This window comes from Prunus persica, chromosome G7 (assembly GCF_000346465.2).
Source record: "Prunus persica cultivar Lovell chromosome G7, Prunus_persica_NCBIv2, whole genome shotgun sequence".
Classification (NCBI taxonomy): Eukaryota; Viridiplantae; Streptophyta; class Magnoliopsida; order Rosales; family Rosaceae; genus Prunus; species Prunus persica.
This window is the reverse complement of record NC_034015.1, coordinates 9,158,062-9,176,538: the sequence shown is the minus strand read 5'-3', so window position 1 is coordinate 9,176,538 and position 18,477 is coordinate 9,158,062. Positions and strand designations below refer to the sequence as shown.

The 18,477-nt window shown below is 37.5% G+C and overlaps 1 protein-coding gene across 2 annotated transcripts; it reads right to left on the bottom strand.

Annotated features, from left to right (window-relative positions):
* LOC18770485 (DNA helicase INO80) lies at positions 3,226–14,629 on the bottom strand. 2 transcript variants are annotated; one of them, XM_020567949.1, is made up of 23 exons: positions 14,124–14,629; positions 13,823–13,910; positions 13,206–13,590; positions 12,681–13,113; positions 12,347–12,547; positions 12,084–12,194; positions 11,404–11,825; positions 11,177–11,285; positions 10,976–11,056; positions 10,732–10,904; positions 9,867–9,992; positions 9,066–9,227; positions 8,927–8,984; positions 8,055–8,285; positions 7,782–7,928; positions 6,579–7,139; positions 6,184–6,441; positions 5,948–6,055; positions 5,397–5,491; positions 5,138–5,294; positions 4,704–4,901; positions 4,186–4,344; positions 3,226–4,054 (listed from the first exon to the last, which is right to left on the bottom strand). In XM_020567949.1, the coding sequence occupies exons 1-23, from the start codon at positions 14,181–14,183 to the stop codon at positions 3,827–3,829; spliced, it is 4,551 nt and encodes a 1,516-aa protein (XP_020423538.1). In that variant the 5' UTR covers positions 14,184–14,629; the 3' UTR covers positions 3,226–3,826. The 2 variants fall into 2 exon arrangements, with proteins under 2 accessions (XP_020423538.1, XP_020423539.1); XM_020567950.1 differs by lacking the exon at positions 13,823–13,910 and having other exon boundaries at positions 14,124–14,627.

Here is an 18,477-nt window from a genome sequence, read left to right as displayed (position 1 = left end):
GATTACATGAAGTTTTATTAAATTGCTAATTGATATATCTCAGAGTAGATTGATTTTTAGTTTATTGCTACTCCATGCGAATTGATAGGTAAATAATTAGAGTTTTATGGAATAATATTGATTCTAATACCTTAGTAATTTTTCTCAATAATTTCATCTCTATTTTATTTTATTGTCATTTTCATTTTTTAATGCTTAATTTAATTGTCTTTTTCAACCTAGCAACCAACCTTTTAATCAACTAGGTTAGCATTTGAATTTATTCGAGTTTTAATTAGTTTTAATCTTTTTCACACAATCCTTATATGTACAACCTCATTCTTATAAACTCGCAAAGGTCCTTGGAACGGCGTCAAAAACTTGATTATTCTCGCTTGTGAGTTTATAAATAATCCTCGACAACAGCATCAAAAACTTAAAAGAATTTATAGTGTGTTTTAAATTTATAATCCAGCATTTATAAATTTAAAACACACTATTTGGTGACAATAGTTTTTGGCGCTTTGCTAGGGATTATTTGTAAACTCCCAGGATCCCTGTCAACGCCAAAAACTTGATTATCCCCATAAAGGTGGTTTGACTCTAATGGCGGAAGTGGAGGATGATCATAAGATTGTGATGGAGTTGGATTCTCGTGCTCTGGTGCATGGATAGACTCAGGATTTCAAAATGAGGTGGGCTAAATTTATCTTACGTACAAACCTAGGATATATTACTCAACGATACGAGTGAATTTCATTAATAACAAAAAATACACAGGGGGACATAATGAGCCCCTCAAAATGTATCTAACACAACCTTAAATAAAAACAACATTAAACTAAAAGAAAAAAGCCGTTAATTTTTTTTAATACAAGTGATAGTTTAAAGGGAGAGGAGGTTTCTCACACACACATATACTAACAAATAATATATTCATAATGATGTGGAGAGATTAATAAAAAATATACAAGCAATTAATAAATAATTTTGTGAGTAAAAAATTAAGCAAAATTAAAGAGTTGTAAATGATTTTGGTGGTGTGAAAATTTTGAAGAAATAGGTGGATTTTATAGGGAATATTGAATAGTACAAAAGCTTTATTAATTAAAAGAAAGAAAATTGAAGTTAGTAGTAATTTTCAAAAATTTGTCATTGGTATTAATTGCACTAATAGTATTGAATCATGCTTGAGTAGTTGGAGCAACTTCAATGAGTGTGAGTATTACTTTTTAAAAACTAAACGTTGGATGAGCAAATGTTGGTTGAGTACATGGGTGCTGATGAGCGAGTAGATATAGCAACTGCGCTGAGGAGAGTGAAGCAGCTCCTGAAAGGAGGGTGTGTGAGGTGCGCTTGGATGGGCTGGGGTATTAATGTTGGGCTGTAAAAAATCAAATCACCTGAGCTATAGCCCAGGTTAGCATGTGCATAGGTCCGTCTCTCTGGTGGATGGTCTAAAAGGCAATTTGTGTAACACGGTGTGGACGATTCTTCCGGTTATCAATGAGATTAGGAGACTTTCCTTCTCATTTTGACTCTGTGAAAGTGAGGTAGGTTCCTCGCAATCTGAACCGTGCAGCGCATGAAGCTGCAAGGATTGGTGTTCGAGCGGCGGGTGTGGATCACTGGGCCAGTAGGCCTCCTTTGTCTCTTTTTTGAGTTTTACAATTTGACGGGCTTCCCTGCCCTCCTGTTATGTCACTTGTTTTTGTGGGAGAGTAACTTGTTAGTCCACTGAGCTGTGCTCTGGGTTGGTGTTTTGTAACCTTCATGTTCTTGTTCCTTCTCTTATCATTAGATCAAACAGTTTCAAGGCTTCCTGTTTTGTAATCTTCCTGTCGTGTATCAGGTCGTATCGGAAATTGCCACCCCTAATAACCCTCAATCATTGATGTCCGTGCCGATCAACAACATTCTACTGAAACATACTCTAGCTGTAGATATGCTACCACATCTTATGTACATGTTTATTATGGATGTTTCAAGATGAGTATTGCACTTGTCAGCTTCATAAAATGATTTCCTTATAAGGTAGCCATGAATTCCTTTTCCTAACTTGAGAGCACCTAGGTTTGCAAATGCATCAACAAGGCTTCTTAGTATCTCAGTCCCAGCAGGGTGCATTGCACCACAAGTACTGAGTTTCCCAATTCTCCGCACTTGGCATACAAGTCCAACAAAGATGCTTGGGAAAGAATCCCATGTTTGATTTGGTTAATGCAGATATAACCAACGTCAATGTCTGTTGGGTGCTAGTTCATCCTGCATTTCATGAAACAAATCTCTTACTTTTGCGACATCCCCTCTAGAAGAACAAAAGGAAATACAAATGTTCCAGGAAACATCCTTCGATCAAGTTCGCCGAAAAAATCTTCGACTTGGTCAAGGGTACCTTACCTAATTTAGCATACATTGACCCATCATTAGTAAAGTAAACCACCGAACCAAATGATGGGTCTGTGAAGAACTCAATCTTCAGGGTCTGAAGGTCCAGGCATGAATGCAGCACCAAACCTGAAGAAATTGAAAGAGGGAGCGCTTGGTTGTGCTAGGAAGCTTTGAGGGAGGAGAGAAGAAGAAGTGGACACGTTGAAAAACATGGAAATCGGATAAAATCTTGAAAGCTAAGGACAAGGACTTGTCAATGAAAATGTGCAATTCTTTTGTGATCTCTGTCTGGTCTAAATTCCAAACAGCCAAAGAAGCTAATTGTCCCACATCGAATAAATAAAGAATACTGCAATGGTTTATATTGCTGAACATGGGATCACAGAGCACGACCTTACTTGGACAGGATCTGTTCTATAGGATCGTACCTCTGTATCCTTGATTTCTAAGGAGACAGGAATCCCAACCTGGTGGATGAATCATGACCGTGTGATCAGAGCGTGATTAACAGCTTCTGGTGGTTCCTTGGAATCATTTAGCGGTAGAGGATCGTTCTCAGCTGGGTGACTGGTCTGGGGTGGTCGCACGGTTGTCTGACAGGTTTCCCTCCTTTTTGTCTTTTTGGTCGATAGGTTGACATGCAAGGAATCAAAGAAAGAAAGAAAAAAAAAATATATCTATATATATATGAATTCGCTAATTAAGCACTTCAACGATTTACTTACGCCATGTTTGGAATTGCTTCTGACTCCCAAGTGACGTGGATTTTAATGAAAATTTCAATGTCTTTTCTAATAAAAGCGTTTATGCCTCCTAGAACATTCCCAAACCCTTCTCGTTATTCAAAAGCAGCGATTTTATTCAATTTACTGATCTTATTGGCCAAAAAATTATTTGGGATAAATACTAAATTACATGAATTTAGATCTGTCTTGCCGAAATCCGACTACAGATCATAACTCCCACATTGGTTGGGTCCATAACATCTTTTACATAAATAATGCTAACCCAAACCAGGCTGAATTTAAATTTCAATTCCAAGGTGACGCAGAGCTGCCAGATGATTTCATATACAATTCCCCTCACTCAAGGTCCCTTAACCGGAGAGGTTCGGCGATTAGGCCCACGGACGAAAGACATCTACCCTTTATACAGCTGAGAGGACCACAAAAAGGAACGAACCTTTATATACCATCCATCTAGTAATTTGATGGCCATTGAACCCTAAACAAATTATGAGTAATATTTACAAACTATCGTACAGCTCTGACTATATATTCTGCAACTCTGGTCCCAATTTCTTCCCAGCCACAATGGGGCCAGTGACAAGAGGACCTCGAAGTGATGCTCATGCTCAATCAATTACAATCTTGTCCACTATATTAACAAGAAAATGAACTGCCTTTGGATTCAGATATCCTGCCCAGTTTCAGCTCGGAAACCAGCAGGATCCAAACTAATGTGGGGGTGGATATTGGGTCTGCTCTGGAACTGGAGGGAGTGTCGCAGTAAATGCTGGCTCAAGATTTTCGTTTACACTCTTCTTTGACCTCTTTGGCCTCTTGGCTTTCACAGCTTGTGGATCAGTAGTTTGTAGGGGGTCATCCAACTCATAGCTATCAGATCCGCCCATGCTTTTCGGATTCTTTGGCCTCAGAGTTTGTTTGTCAGATGCAGCTTTTCTCTGTGCACAGATACGATGATATTAATAAGCACAACTCAGAGGAACAAAGATAGTGTAGATAGCATTTAGTATTTTGCCAGCTGTTAAGCTAGGTGTAAATGGTACAATGGAGTCCAGACAAGCTCCAGTACCTTTTTATTGTTGGATTTTGATTTTTCCACATCTGGAGAGTCCTCGTGTCCAGTACCCTGAGGTGCAGATGCAGGGTTTGTTAAATCTTCCAAAGAAGCATCACCTTCTGCGTCTACCCGTATACCCTTTGTTTGTTTCTTCTTTTGTTTATCCTTGGTCTGGCAAAACAATAAGATAATTTAGAGAGATAAAGAGATAGGGAATATATATATATATATATATATATAAGAGAGAGAGAGAGAGAGAGAGAGAGAGAGAGAGAGAGAGAGAGAGAGAGAGAGAGAGAGAGTATTTGGAAGAAGGAATTGAGCTAATATCTGAAATAAATAAAAGATTGTACCAAGGAAAAATGCATTTAAACTCTATCTTAAATGAGCTCAAAGTCGGAATAAGGAATTGAGCTAATATCTGAAATGAATAAAGGCTTGTACCAAGGAAAATGCACTAAAACTCTATCTGAAATGAGCTAATATTTGGAAGAAGGAATTGACAGATAAACAACTTAAACTGCCTGCACCTGTAATGGAATTTCTCTTAATTTCTGCTCCAACTGAGCATCATCCAGAAGTAATGATACAACATCCTCAGGAGCCAAAAGATCACCCTGAACATGGCCACCCATCATTACAAGCTGCTGGACAGTATTTTTCTGACTTGCTCTTTGCAGAATCTTCTCTTCAACAGTTTCTTTACAAATTAGTCGGTAGACGGTAACCTACACCATGAGTAGGTGAGAATTAAACAATATAAGAATTTAATACTGAACTAAGCAGAATACATCTCAAGATGCATAAAAGCAAGAAGATAATTCCAAAGCACCATACAAACAAATGGCTGTACTAAAAGAATGGTCAAGCGATTTGGAAGACAGTAGCATTTATTAATTTCTCAACGAACACAAAACTTAGAAAACACAAAATCTAGGGTTGGATCCAGGAAACAAAAACTCACATCTCTTGTCTGACCCAGACGATGAGCTCTATCCATTGCCTGTAGATCCAGGGTTGGATTCCAATCACTTTCATAAAATATGACAGTATCAGCAGCTGTCAAGTTAATGCCAAGTCCACCAGCTCTTGTACTCAGCAAGAACACAAAAATATCACTCCTGCAAGAACACAATCATCTAAATACGTTAATGAACTAGTATGTAATCATAAGAATCTACAACACACACAGCTCTTCAAAGCCTTTATAATGAAATTCATACCGTTGCTGGAAGTCTCTGACCATATCTCGCCGATCCATTATGGTGGAGGATCCATCAAGTCTCAGGTATTTATATTTCCTGTAGTTCATGTAGTCCTGTACATTTAGGTTATCAGCACCAGAAAAAAAAATACCCAGAAAAGATAGGTAAACAGTTGGAATACAAGTCGTCCTTTGGTGCAATAAGAGTTTCCAAAATGACAATCTGACCAGCAAATAGCTCAATTAAATAAAGCATTAATTAGAATACCTAATTAAAGTTTGGCAAAACATCTTACTTCAGTCAATTAACACATATATCACTACAGGGAAACAACATTTACTAAAACTAACCTAAGAAAACTTTTTTCTTAAGCCACAAATAACTACTTGCTCATAAAGAACACGACTCACGTGCACTGAGTGACATGATCACACTATTCTCAAAATTACAGTGTCATGATCACATATAGTTAGGTATGGCTGAAATGGGAATCAAATCAAGTTGAAAACCCAAGGTGAACCCATGAACCTAGAGCAATCAAGAAGGTTTAATAAGAAATGAATCAGTACCTCGAGAATATTCAGCATCTTTGTCATTTGTGCAAACAAAAGAACACGATGGTTGTCTGCCCTCAAGCGTTTCAACAATATATCAAGGGTCTGAAGTTTCCCAGAATCCTATAGAAAAGATAGATAAGCTCATCTTTCGACACTTGCAATTAAGAAATTTTTAAAAAAAAATTTAAAAAAAAAAAGTGGTCACTAAAGAATATAAAAGGAAACCAAAAGAGGATAAACAGTCTTACAGTGAGCAATTTTGCTGGGTCAAAGCTTTGCATAGGAGGACAAGACCCAAAAATCCTGTATGTTAACTGAAGAGCAGGACATGAAACAGGCAGCTCAGAATCAATCTCTTGTATTAAATGATGAGGACTCTCAGGTTTCCTGGGTCCATTAAAGTCAGATGTCCGTGCAAACCCAGTGAACAACCTCTTCACCCAAGGGTATTGTTGTTCTTCAACCATTTTGTAAGTAAAGTTTCTGTCTGAGCAATGGGCATTAACCTGTCCACATTATACAATATTTTGACATAAGTTTATCAATATAAAGTGTTAACAAAGACAATAACTTTCTTTTCCTTTTAGAGCTGCACAACTACAATAATTACAACCAAAAAAATAATGAATAACTGAAAACATACTGGGGGAGCTCTAGCTCGTGGTATGAATGTGTATGTTGAATGGAGAAGCCTAGTGTTAGAAAGAAGCCTGTCCCGATGCAAGACAACTAGAGCCTCGAATGGAGCATCACCAGGTCCTGTAGCCAGTTTGTTTTGAAGAACATTAGTTACAGATCGTGAAGGCATGAGCAGCATTCGTGTCACCGCTCCCACTTTTCCACTGTCAAGATAACTACATTCAAAATCATCCTTCATGGTTTCCACCAGTGAGTCCACAGTTCCATCCAAAAATTGCCGATCCCATCTCATAATAGAAAACATTAGTCTCTCCATAAAAGAACCAGTTCCTAGAAATGCAACCTCTGCAGGGGACAGTTCTATCAGATGAGTAAAACCAAACGTTCCACTATTAATGGACAACTCATCCGAGCTATTCTCTTGCAAGAATATTGATCGATGAACATTTTCCGGTGAAAATATGTTAAAGTATTTCTCGAAAGATTCTCTGTAGACACCATGTCGAACTGCTGAGCAAAAAATTTCAGAGCTCTGGAGAATTTCTTGATAGAAAAGTTTAGGGATCTGGAAAAACAAGAAATTCCGTTTAAAAGTTTAGTCAGTAGGTAAGTTACTGGAAACTACAGCACAAAATCAAATAATGGGAAGAGGGACATGCAAGCACAAATGTCTGTGATTGGACACAGCAGCTAGTTTAATTTATTTCTTCAGGTGAAAAAGTAGATTGGAAATACTCTTATGGAATACACAAGCAATTAATGTTCTAAATAGTATACATCCCAATAGAAGCATGTCATGAATTTCCTCTTCAAATAAGCATTAATAGACATCCACTTCCAAATGCAGGTCCAATATGCATTCCAAATTATTCAAAGGAACATAATTTCTAAGAGAATGAGAACATGAATTACATAAGGAAAGTACAAGTGCAGGTCATGTGTTGCGCCTGAAAATTGGCATGTAATTAGTGGTGCCATACATGCAAATTGCCATCAAATTATAGAATTTCCCTCAAGCCTCCCTCTGTTTAACTCACTCTTTCCTCCATCTCTCACCACCACACCTACTTACCTCCCTCTCTGTCTCCCCTTTCGTTACTGACCAATTAATATGTCGTGTGCAGGGTACGAGCAAAGTGATAATCTCACCTTTGCACTACAAAAGACTTATGATTATGTATGAGGGAAAAGGGTGTTAAGAAAGTACCGGGTATGTTATAGGATTTTGACCTCCTGAGTAGTGCACGTCCTCTAACTCCCCAAATGGAGGGGCAAGAAGAGAATTTGGTATCTCACCAAAGTACAGATATGTGCTTCCTTCACTCCTCTCAAATAGCTCAGGATGGTTGCATACCTAACATTGCACAAATGAAACACTTTATATGGAAAATTTTGAGAAAATAAAGAATACAATCAAGAAATCTCATAATAATTACATCCCACCATATAGACTACAAAAACCTATGTAAGGATAGCCTACCTTTCTCAGCTGAATGACAATATTCATCAAATTCAAAATTTTCTTCTCATTAAGATGCCCACGATTGCTGTCAAACAACTCAGCAAGAGATATTTTGTTCTTGATAGCTTGATAAAAAGCTTGTTGTCGAGAACTCAACTTGCAGTGCACAGTAACCTCAGTTTTCTGGGTCAGCTCAGAAATCACATCTGTTTTAACTCGACGCAGCATGAATGGCTTTAATATGGAATGCTGTAAGGAGAAAAACAGAAGTAGTCAGAAATGTTCCACATCCCATTAGGTATTTCCATTCACAACTAGGAAAGTTTTAACAGAGAGGTGAAAAAAAATAAGGCTGGGATCATTTATGAGAGTTTTAACCAGCACACATACCCATTAAGTACAGTTGATGGCTACAGCGAGATGGAATAATGAAACAAGAAATGGGATCATATTAGCCTCATGGTTTCTTAAACACAGAAGGTTATATTTGGGTCAATATTGTCAAGAAAAACATTACCAGATTTTCTCCACCTAGAATGTTCCATAAAATTCTTGGTTTTTTGGGGTTGCCTAAATTATTTATGGGATTTTCGAATACACCCTGGATGAGGAGCAAGGAAGATGACTTGCCCATATCCAACCAGGAAGCCACTCATCGCCACCATTTCAAAGCCCATTATGTCTGTGCTTCGGGACTGACAACTGCATATAATTGTCCTATATATGCTATTTCCATTCACAAATTACATGTCTTGCTAGCAGGAGAAATTTGACAGACCAAAACATTTCCAAGGATAATCAAATTAGAACTTTATTGGGAACGTTAGACTAGACCAAAGAGCAAGGTAAAATTTATTAATGAATACAATTATCAGAGTCAGGGTACTAACCAATCTGTTAAGCTGGTGCTCGTTCAAAGTACCCCCATGTTCCGCATGGTTTTCAATTCTGTTAATATTTGAAAAATAATTCATTTAATAAGAATACTTTATTTGTTTGTGGGTAGGAATTTCAGATCCAAATGCATACCCTTTTGAAAACCACTCATTGAATTGTTCATGGCTGTCAAATAAGGTTGGCATAATGAAATGTAGTAGAGCCCACAACTCTGCCATATTATTCTGGATAGGTGTACCAGTAAGCAGCAAACGATTTCGACAATTAAAGCTGAGCAGTGTCTTCCATCTTATACTGTCAAATCAAAATATCCAATGATATATGAGTACACATAGGATTTAAGAAATCGTAATAAAATACATGAACTCGCAATCTAAAAGACTTTGCAAACGTTAGCATTTGTTGTTGAATAGTTCTTAATATAAATGGTTGGGTCTAGGATCAAGGGGAACTAAACCACAATATTATTACAGCTGCAACCCTAACAATAATGTAAAATCGATTAGTTTGTAGGAGACTACTTCCATAAAAGATTCCATGTTGGGACACCTGAAGAGTAAGGACACATCATGTCCACCCTTGCTGGCGCTTATTTGGATGCTTAGAAATAATACACCTTCATTTGCTTAGAAGGTGTGGACAATTTTGTCAAGAATATTACACATGGTTATTATTTTAAAAATTATTTTGATAATATCCTTCTCAGGTTTCTTAAATTTGTTTCATCTTTATGACACTTGGTATCACTTAACACATTCAATTTACCACAAGAATGGCCCTATCAATGGAGCTAATTCCCATTGTTGATTTTCAAGAGGAAAGTTCATGTCAGTAACCATTAACTTGTAACAAAGACAGGTCAAGAAGACCAAGGAGTAGGAGCATGTCCAAAATCCTTAATAAATAAATATCAAGGAAGATTTAAGTCCAAACCTGTTAGAACTTTTGATTGCTTGGGCTTCATCTAATACCATATACTGCCATTTCACACGTCGAAAATACTTCTCATCGGCCACTAGCAGCTGGTAGCTGGTAATGAGAATATGAAACCCCGCATCCCTGTCAATAAGTTTGAGGACAAAAACAACAACAAAAGTTTATAAAATGGTGGGAAATGAGCCATGGTATTTCTCATATGGACAACTAGCATGCTAAAATATATCAATTTTGTAAACAAAGAAAAAAAGTGTTTTTCAGCCGGCGAAGCATTCTTTAGTAGAGTTGAGTTCAACTCTTGAGCAGTCTCCAGGGGAATCTGCATTTCCTTTTTATTCTTTATTTCACTTTGTTGTTTCTTTTTCATTTTTAATCAACTCTTGTATACTTCCTGTGTATTTGGATTCTGACCACACGCTAAAGTTTTACTTGGTGAAGAAAAGGGAAAGAAAAGGAGCAAGAGAACAGACCAACTCAAGATAAAATGAAAACTTCAGCTACACCCATGGCAATATGTACTTGATTTGTAGGAGGCCTGTGTACCATCTAAGCTTCTATTTCATAAAGGTCCCTTCTAGATATGATATGGGGTGCATGCAATCACAAATGAGACGTTTATTTCAATAGCAACTATGTCTACAAGATAATAGGATTTAAACATGAGAAACTTTTAGCATATAAAACTAAGTTAATATTTTCTTTATCAGCACTAATAAGAAGCTTAATCTGGAATTTCCGTCTAAGGCCTCGTATTGTTTCAAGTCGGCCCAAACAGCGTCTTAAGCAGTATGTTACTTCCAATACTGGCCAATTATCATTGTTGTTCTTGAAATTTTAAAATAACAAGGGCAAAGAAAATTACCTGCGGTAAAGTTTCTTAGCAGTGATCTTTTTCCTAAGTACCGTACGCTCCTGAAGACCACCCCAGTATGGAAGAGTTTTCAAGTCAGGGCAGAAACGACTAATTTCATCAGCCCAATTGTTCAAGACAGAAGCAGGAGCAACAACCAGAAAAGGCCCCCATATATTTTTCTCCTGAATGGGACAAGCAATCCAAGTTACTTCAAAGACAATCATTATGATAACAAACCAAGCTGAACAATTACCTCAGCCAAATGAGCCAAAAACGCCATGGCCTGAATAGTCTTTCCTAGTCCCATCTCATCAGCAAGGATGCCATTTAAACCCTGATAGACAGCAAAAATACCTTCTAAATAATCAATCAAGAGAAAATAAATCCAGGTGAGTTAAATTGTGCGTGCACATATCATGTGTATCCATTTGGGTACAGAGTACAGACTAACAACCTGCTCATAACAATTAACCAGCCACTGGAGGCCTTTTAGCTGATATTCTTTAAGGGATCCTTTAAACAACTCCGGTGTCTGAACTGTTGAGGTTACAGGCATGGTGGAACTGCATATATAATAATAGAAACTTCATCAATTTGACTGGAAAAAGCTTTGCCTCCAATTTCCTGATACACTCCAGAAGAAAGACAAGATCAAAAATAAGAAGGGAAAGAGTGACTGACGGGTTATGTAGATCTATGCTACTAGCTCCAGCAACCTCCTGTGCTGCCTCAGGTTCAGCATCTTCACATAGTTTCATATACTCATTATCAAATTTACTAGTTAAGTTTTTCTGCTTTAAAACTGCATCTTGAGCAGCTTTAAAAGCCTCCTTTTTCAGTTCAGCATCCTCAGGGTCTTCTTCCTCAATAGCTTCATCATCTGAGGAGCTCAGAGATGCTTCTTTGTCGTTTTGTTTTTCATCTCCGACAGCCAGATCTTCAGATGGCTGTGAACTTGGCTTGTTCTGCATAAAGTGACTGTAAAGTTCAGTTTGCTGTATAAGAAAATTGAGCCTTTGCTGCTGTCTCTTTGCTTCTCGAAGCTCCTGTTCGCGCCTCAAAGCTTCAGCTGCTTCTTTCTCCTCTTTCTTCCTCACTTCTGCCTGCAACAGTATCAATATTTAAAAAAATTAATAAAATTTGATGGAGTTTTTGTCAAAAGATAAAAAAATAAAAATAAATATATGATCTTCAAATGACAATCTCTCCAAGACAGACTCTCAAGATCCATGATTTGACCAAACACTTATGAAACTTTGGACATGATTATAAATTTCATGTCAACTACAAATCACTAAAGATGACTAAATTGAAGACCAATAGGATGAAAAGGCATTTCATAGAGGAGAAGGGAAGGATACCATCTCTTTATCTATTCTCTTCCAAAATAGTAGCATGTCTCTGGCTAGTTTCCTTGTACGAATTGCAGCACCCCTCATCAATTTAAGTGATCTACTCACCTTCATTTTCACCTTAAAAAAAATCCATAGCTTCAGTATAAGTACTACAAATTCCAGGTTAATAAAATCAACCATCACCAAGTTTGAATATCAAAATCCACATCTGACATGCAGTACAACAGAAAGAAGTAGAACACTACATATGCCATACACATCATAAGTACCTCTCTTTGACAGTTCTCTGAGACCCTCTTAGCGTCAATTAGTTGCTTCCGGTGAAAAGTTGTAAAAATCCTATGATGCTTTGGCATGTCTCTTCTTACTATGTTTACCCAAACTTTTCCAATCTTTTCCATTTCCTCCCTCTCAATCACAGAAGGGTCTTTCTTCAACTTTTGCTTCTTGGGTAGGCTTCGTTCAATGATCTGCAGAACAACCATGAGTGAACAACCAACCCCAAATACCACATAAAAAGGGAGACACACACCCCCCGCCCTACACCCACCCCAAAAAAAAAAAATTAAGTAACCAAATAATCTAAAGTGAAGGAAAACAAACCTCATATGTGTCTCCCTTCTCCAAAACTTTCACATAGTAGACCTGTAAGACACCACCTTCAGACAAAATAGACCTCTTTATATTTCCAGCTGCCCCCTCTGGGATAGAAGAATTTAACCCTATATCAGAGACTTTGAGACTGAACTTTTGAGCTGAGTTTGATGTGGACGATGCCTTTAATCTATCCTGAAGGGATTCATACTGGGGCTGGGGCTCCCCCATCCCTGCCCGGTTTTTAGGCCCCAACCTTTTGTCACTAGCCATCATTTCTGCCAAGGATCCCAAGTCCAATGTACCTTTCAAGTAAACTTCCTCCACCCGAAAATCCGAAAAGCTAGGCAAGTGCAAAGATGTCACCAGCTTATCATAAATTGGTGGAATCTTGTAAGTGATACCATCTCCTATATCCAGATAAGGAGGTTCATACGTTATTCTGCATGAAATACAGAGAAGGAAATATAATCAAATAAATGCTTAGGTTGAAAATAGCCCATGATCAAAAGGAAATCAGAGGTGAAAGCAAACCTATTGGTGCCACTTTGTGGTGCAAAATCTGCATCATGGTGGTTCCCTGGCTTCTGAGTATTAGAATCATTGAGCCACTCTGATGTGGTTTCCATATCATAAAACCCTCCTCGTTGCTCATTGGCCAGTTTCCTGGATTTTAAACCCTTATTACCCTTTGGAACTGGAATCCCCATCTGTGTTGGTGCAGGACTTGACGAGGAATCCTTGAACCTCCTTTTATACTTCTGAATGTGTTCTCCAAGCATTGATCGATACCTTTCTTCTGTAATGTGTGTCCGGTAATAACTGTCCTCGTCCTCGTAGTCACTATTTTGAGATCGCCTTCTTTTCTTCACTGAATTCAATTCTCTGTCAGGCATTAGCCCATTACCAGTGGCTCCACCTACACATGCAACCAGCCACAAAGCACAAACAATGTGCATCTATAAGACCACAAATCCCTTGCCCAAGTTTTCCTTCCAACCAACACCTATATCTAAATATATAACATATATGCATAGAGATACTCTAGTAGCATGCAGTGTAGAAATACATTTACAAGAAAGAGAAAAAAAAAAAAAAAATCAAATTGGTCATACTAAGCTCGAGTCGAAATATTAAGACAAATTGCCTACCTTGGCTACCTCTGCTCTCATCCTGACTACTATTGCCATAATAATCAAAATCGTCATCTGGTTGTGGAACTTGAAAGTTCATCAAAGACTACAACACAACAATAAAGAAAATAAAGAAAAAATAAAAAATCACAATCAAATTCTCAATCTCAATATGCAAGAAAATACACTTCAGTTCAGAAACATTCAAGGTTCCCAATTCAAACATATGAATTACAAACATAAAGCACAAAACTTGCCAAATCAGAGCAAAACCAAAAAGGGCTAAGCAAGGCAACAATTTGAGAAAACAAAGACATACCTCAAGATTGAAGAGGTTTGAGTATGAGAGAGAATCCTTGGATTGCCTCCTGTGGTCCATGTGCGTTTGGGTCGAACAGAATGTGAAGCTACCCTTAGAAGATCATAAAACCCTAGTTCTCCGAAGCGCATGAAGAATTGGGCGAAAAGAAAGCGAGAAAGAGAGAGAGGAAGCGAATGAGAATTTAGCCCTAACCCTAGAGAAGCTGTGGTGATAACGAGAGGCTGCGTAGGATAAGGCGGGTAGAGAGAGAAAGGGAAGGTCTCGTAGTAGTCACAGACAGTGCAGGAAGCATCGGGAGGCGCTAACCTGCTCTGGCCGGGTGACATTTGTTAGCGTGCGCACCCCTTTGGGGCACTTTTTAAAATTTTCCTATTTTTTCTCAAATTTTTTTGTATGAAATTGGTCTGTTTTTCGGGTTTTGCTGTCTCTGGATTAATCGGCGTTTTGGGAGAGGGTGCTGGCCTGTTGCGGTTGTCTACGGCTGCGTTAGGATGGAGCTCTGCTTGAAGAACCACGTGGCAAATTTCTGTTCGACTAATATTATTTTGGACCTTTATTTAAAAAGAAATTTACATTTTGGACGTTTAGTTGTGGAGATTATGAATTTTTAGCATGAGCACTATTTGAATAATGTGCTGGCTTACATTTAGTACCCGTTTGATAATTTCATTATTTAGAGGAAAATTATTTTCTTTGAAAGTGATGCGTGTGTTAGCGTATTCGGTAAAAATAGTATAACGTAATTATTTGAGAAATTCTATGTCAACGATAACAGTTTGAAAAAGCATAAGTTGAGGTGATTTTGGTTTTCACTTTCTCGATAATCAGGTTGGAACAATCAGGACATTAATGAATTTTTGTAAACTACCCAACAAAGCCTTATTTCTTTTAAATGCCCTCTTTTCTATTTTCTATTCCACATGTTGTGACTCTTTCATTTCTTTTGGCCGTCCAATAGCTTGGCAATGCTAGATTGATTGCATAAAGTCCCAAAGTCCAATATTGGTTTTCAGACCAAAAAATATTGTTCTATTAAAAATTTAAAATTATGGAAATTTTCTTACATTATTAAAGTTAAAATAGTGTGGAATTTTAGTGCAGTGAAAATAGTTTTCCACATATTATTTATTTTATGATTAAAATAATTTTTAGGGTGTCATGATTGAAAAAACATATTTAACACAAGAATTACATAAGTGAAAGTAAAATTATTTTCTTTTTACCAAACACTTGAATAGAAAAGTCATTTCAACATAGTGTCATTTTTAGTCATTGTACACAACTCACAGCACTTTTACATAAACATTTGCCAAACACTGAGAAACTGATTATAGTACCAAAATCATTTTTAACAAAAATATTACCAAACGCCCAACTACTTTATGTAATAGCTGATATCTGTCACAGCAAATCTGAGAGTGGTTATTTTCACAGCACAACAATACCAAACCGGCCCTTAACGGCATCCTAAAAGACGATTTAGAAGTCGAATCCATTTGAATCCTTGACCCATTTTAAGAAGTAATACCTATTTTCTTTTTGGCTTAATTATTTATTATTATTTTGGCCAATCGTTGGAAGGGGGAGGGGGGATATCAGTTAAATTGGTTCTCTACAAATTTTTGCCAATATCAAGCATCGAACCTGGGTGCCAATATGGGGGAAAGGGGGGAAAATTGCTGCCAAACGACCGCAGTTGAACCCCACTGGCTTGGCTTAATTATTTATGAATGTTGCTATTTTCACCCTCTTATCCTATTTTCTCACATCTTCAGAATTTTAAAGACAAATTTATCCTTTTATAAAATGACTTCTAAGGACAAATTTATCCTACTTAAGTTAGAATTTTTTGTCTTTTTTTTTTTTTGGTCAAAAAGTTGGGAGATTTTATTAAAATACGAATTAATGCTAATGTTTACATCACTAGCTAGACAATCTAAGAGCCATTATGTACCAATGCAGTCCCAAGAATGCTCCTTACCTACTCTAGAAACAAAAGCAGCTACCAAATGGCAATGAAATGTTTTTGAATCAGATTTCACTTCAAGATCCCTCCAGCCCTCATTTGAGCTTACCATCAACGCCTCCCGAATAGCTAGGACCTCTGTCATTAATGCTGACTGGCACCATAAATTCCCCATTCCATCAGTTCATACTAGCAAACAAAACTCATCATGCACCACCCAGCCCACTCGCCTTTTTTGTCTGATTGTCATCAAATAATATTGGAAGTATTTATTAACCTATGTTTCTTTTTCTTTTTCTTTTTCTTTTTCCATTTTGTTCCCCATTTTCTCCCCTTTTGTAATCTGACACAATTCCCCTTGATTCATGTACGTTTATTCTCATATTTGAGTGTTATAACTATAATTGTGCTGATGACATCTTCGCCATGGTTCGTAAGGCTTTTCATGAATTTTATGTCCGTGAGCAACTCATGAGTACCCTAATCACTCTGATCCCCAAGGTTGAGAACCCACCCACCCCTCCCCCCCCAACTTCATGGTGCAAGTTCAGACCCATCAGTCTTTGTTGCACTCTTTATAAGGTAATTTCTAAATTACTAGTTACTCGATTAAGGCCTATTTTGCCTAAAATCATGAATCCTAATCAGGTTAGTTTCATCTCTAGAAGACAAATCACAGATAACATCCTTATTGCTCAGGAATTGATGCATAAGTTCAAATGTTCTAAGGGTAAGAAGGGCTTCATTGCCTGAAAAATTGATCTATCTAAAGCCTATGATAGATTAAATTTGAAGTTTATTGTAAAGGTCCTTGGTGAAATTGGCATGCCCAGTAACTTCATTCAGCTGGTTATGAGTTGTGTTTCTTCTGTCAGATATCAAGTTTGTGTTAATGACGAGCTCTCTCTACCTTTATTCCAAAGAATGGTATTAGACAAGGAAATCCCCTATCTCCCTACCTCTATGTTGTTTGCATTGAAAAGCTATCTCATATCATCTTTGATGCTATCAATAGGGGAAATGGAAACATGTTAGGTCCTCCCAAACTGGTCCTGTTGTATCGCATTTGTTTTTTGCTGATGACTTAATCCTTTTCACTGAAGCTAGTACGCAACAAGCTAGGGTGATGAAATGATGCTTGGATTTATTTTGTCAAGCCTCTGGTCAAACTGTCAACTTTGACAAGTCTTCTGTATTTTGTTCTCCTAATACCAGCAGGGCGTTAGCTCAAGAGATCAGTTTCATTTGTGGCTCCCCTTCAACAGACAACTTAGGAAAATTCTTGGGGATGCCTATCTTGCACTCTAGGGTAACTCGATCCACTTAAAGCAGTTTGCTTAGTAAGGTTCATTGCAGGCTTGCCAATTGGAAAAGTAAGTTGATTTCTTCAGCTGGGAGGGGCCACCCTAATCTATGTTATCACATATGCTATTCCCATATATTCTATGCAGACCACAAAATTACATGTTAGTATTTGTGAAGATTGGATAGGTTAAATAGAAAATTCTTCTAGGAAGGAAGTGATAGGAAGAAGAAAGTCCACCTCTTCCAATGGAATCTACTGTGTAGACCTAAAAACAAAGGTGGTTTGGGTTTCAAGAAGGCTAGGACATGAATCAGGCTTTGTTGGCTAAAATCGGTTGGAGGATGCACAACAAAGATAATGGCTTATGGGCTCAGATTTTTGAAAAGAAAAACCTCAAGGGTTACTCTATTATTGATCATAATTTGAAAACAAGACATTTGTACTCCTTAACTTGGAATAGTCTTCTTTTTGGAGTTGAATTGCTTGCAAAGGGAATGACCTAGAGGGTTGGAAAGGGTGATTTGGCTAAATTTTGGACAGATAAATGACTATTTGATACACCTCTAATGCAACATAATGGAGTGTTGAATATCCAAGAATTGAATTGCAGTTTTGACAGGTTTTTTAGGAATGGTTGGTGGAATGTAGACTAGCTGAGGAATGCTCTTACTGAAGATTTGGTTCAAAAAATCACTGTTGTTCCTATTGGGTTTGGGAACTCTGTACATGATGCTCAAATTTGGGGTTTGTCTTCAAATGGCTTATTCTCTGTTAAATCTGCATACTCTATTTTTTTTTTAGAGAATTGGGAGATGTTGATCCCTTTTGGAAGGACTTATGGAGAATGAAAATCCCTCCCGAAATTCATATCTTCATTTGGCTGGCTTATCAAGCTAAAATCTTGTTCAATGAGCAAAGAACCAAGAGGAATCTAACTTTTGATCCTTCTTGTCTTCTTTGTGGTTGGCAAACTGAATCCGTTATTCATATTCTTAGGGACTATCCCAGGGCTATGATGGTATGGAATTTTGTTTTAAATTTATATTCTTCTCCTCACTTCTTCCTATTTGAGCTAAAAC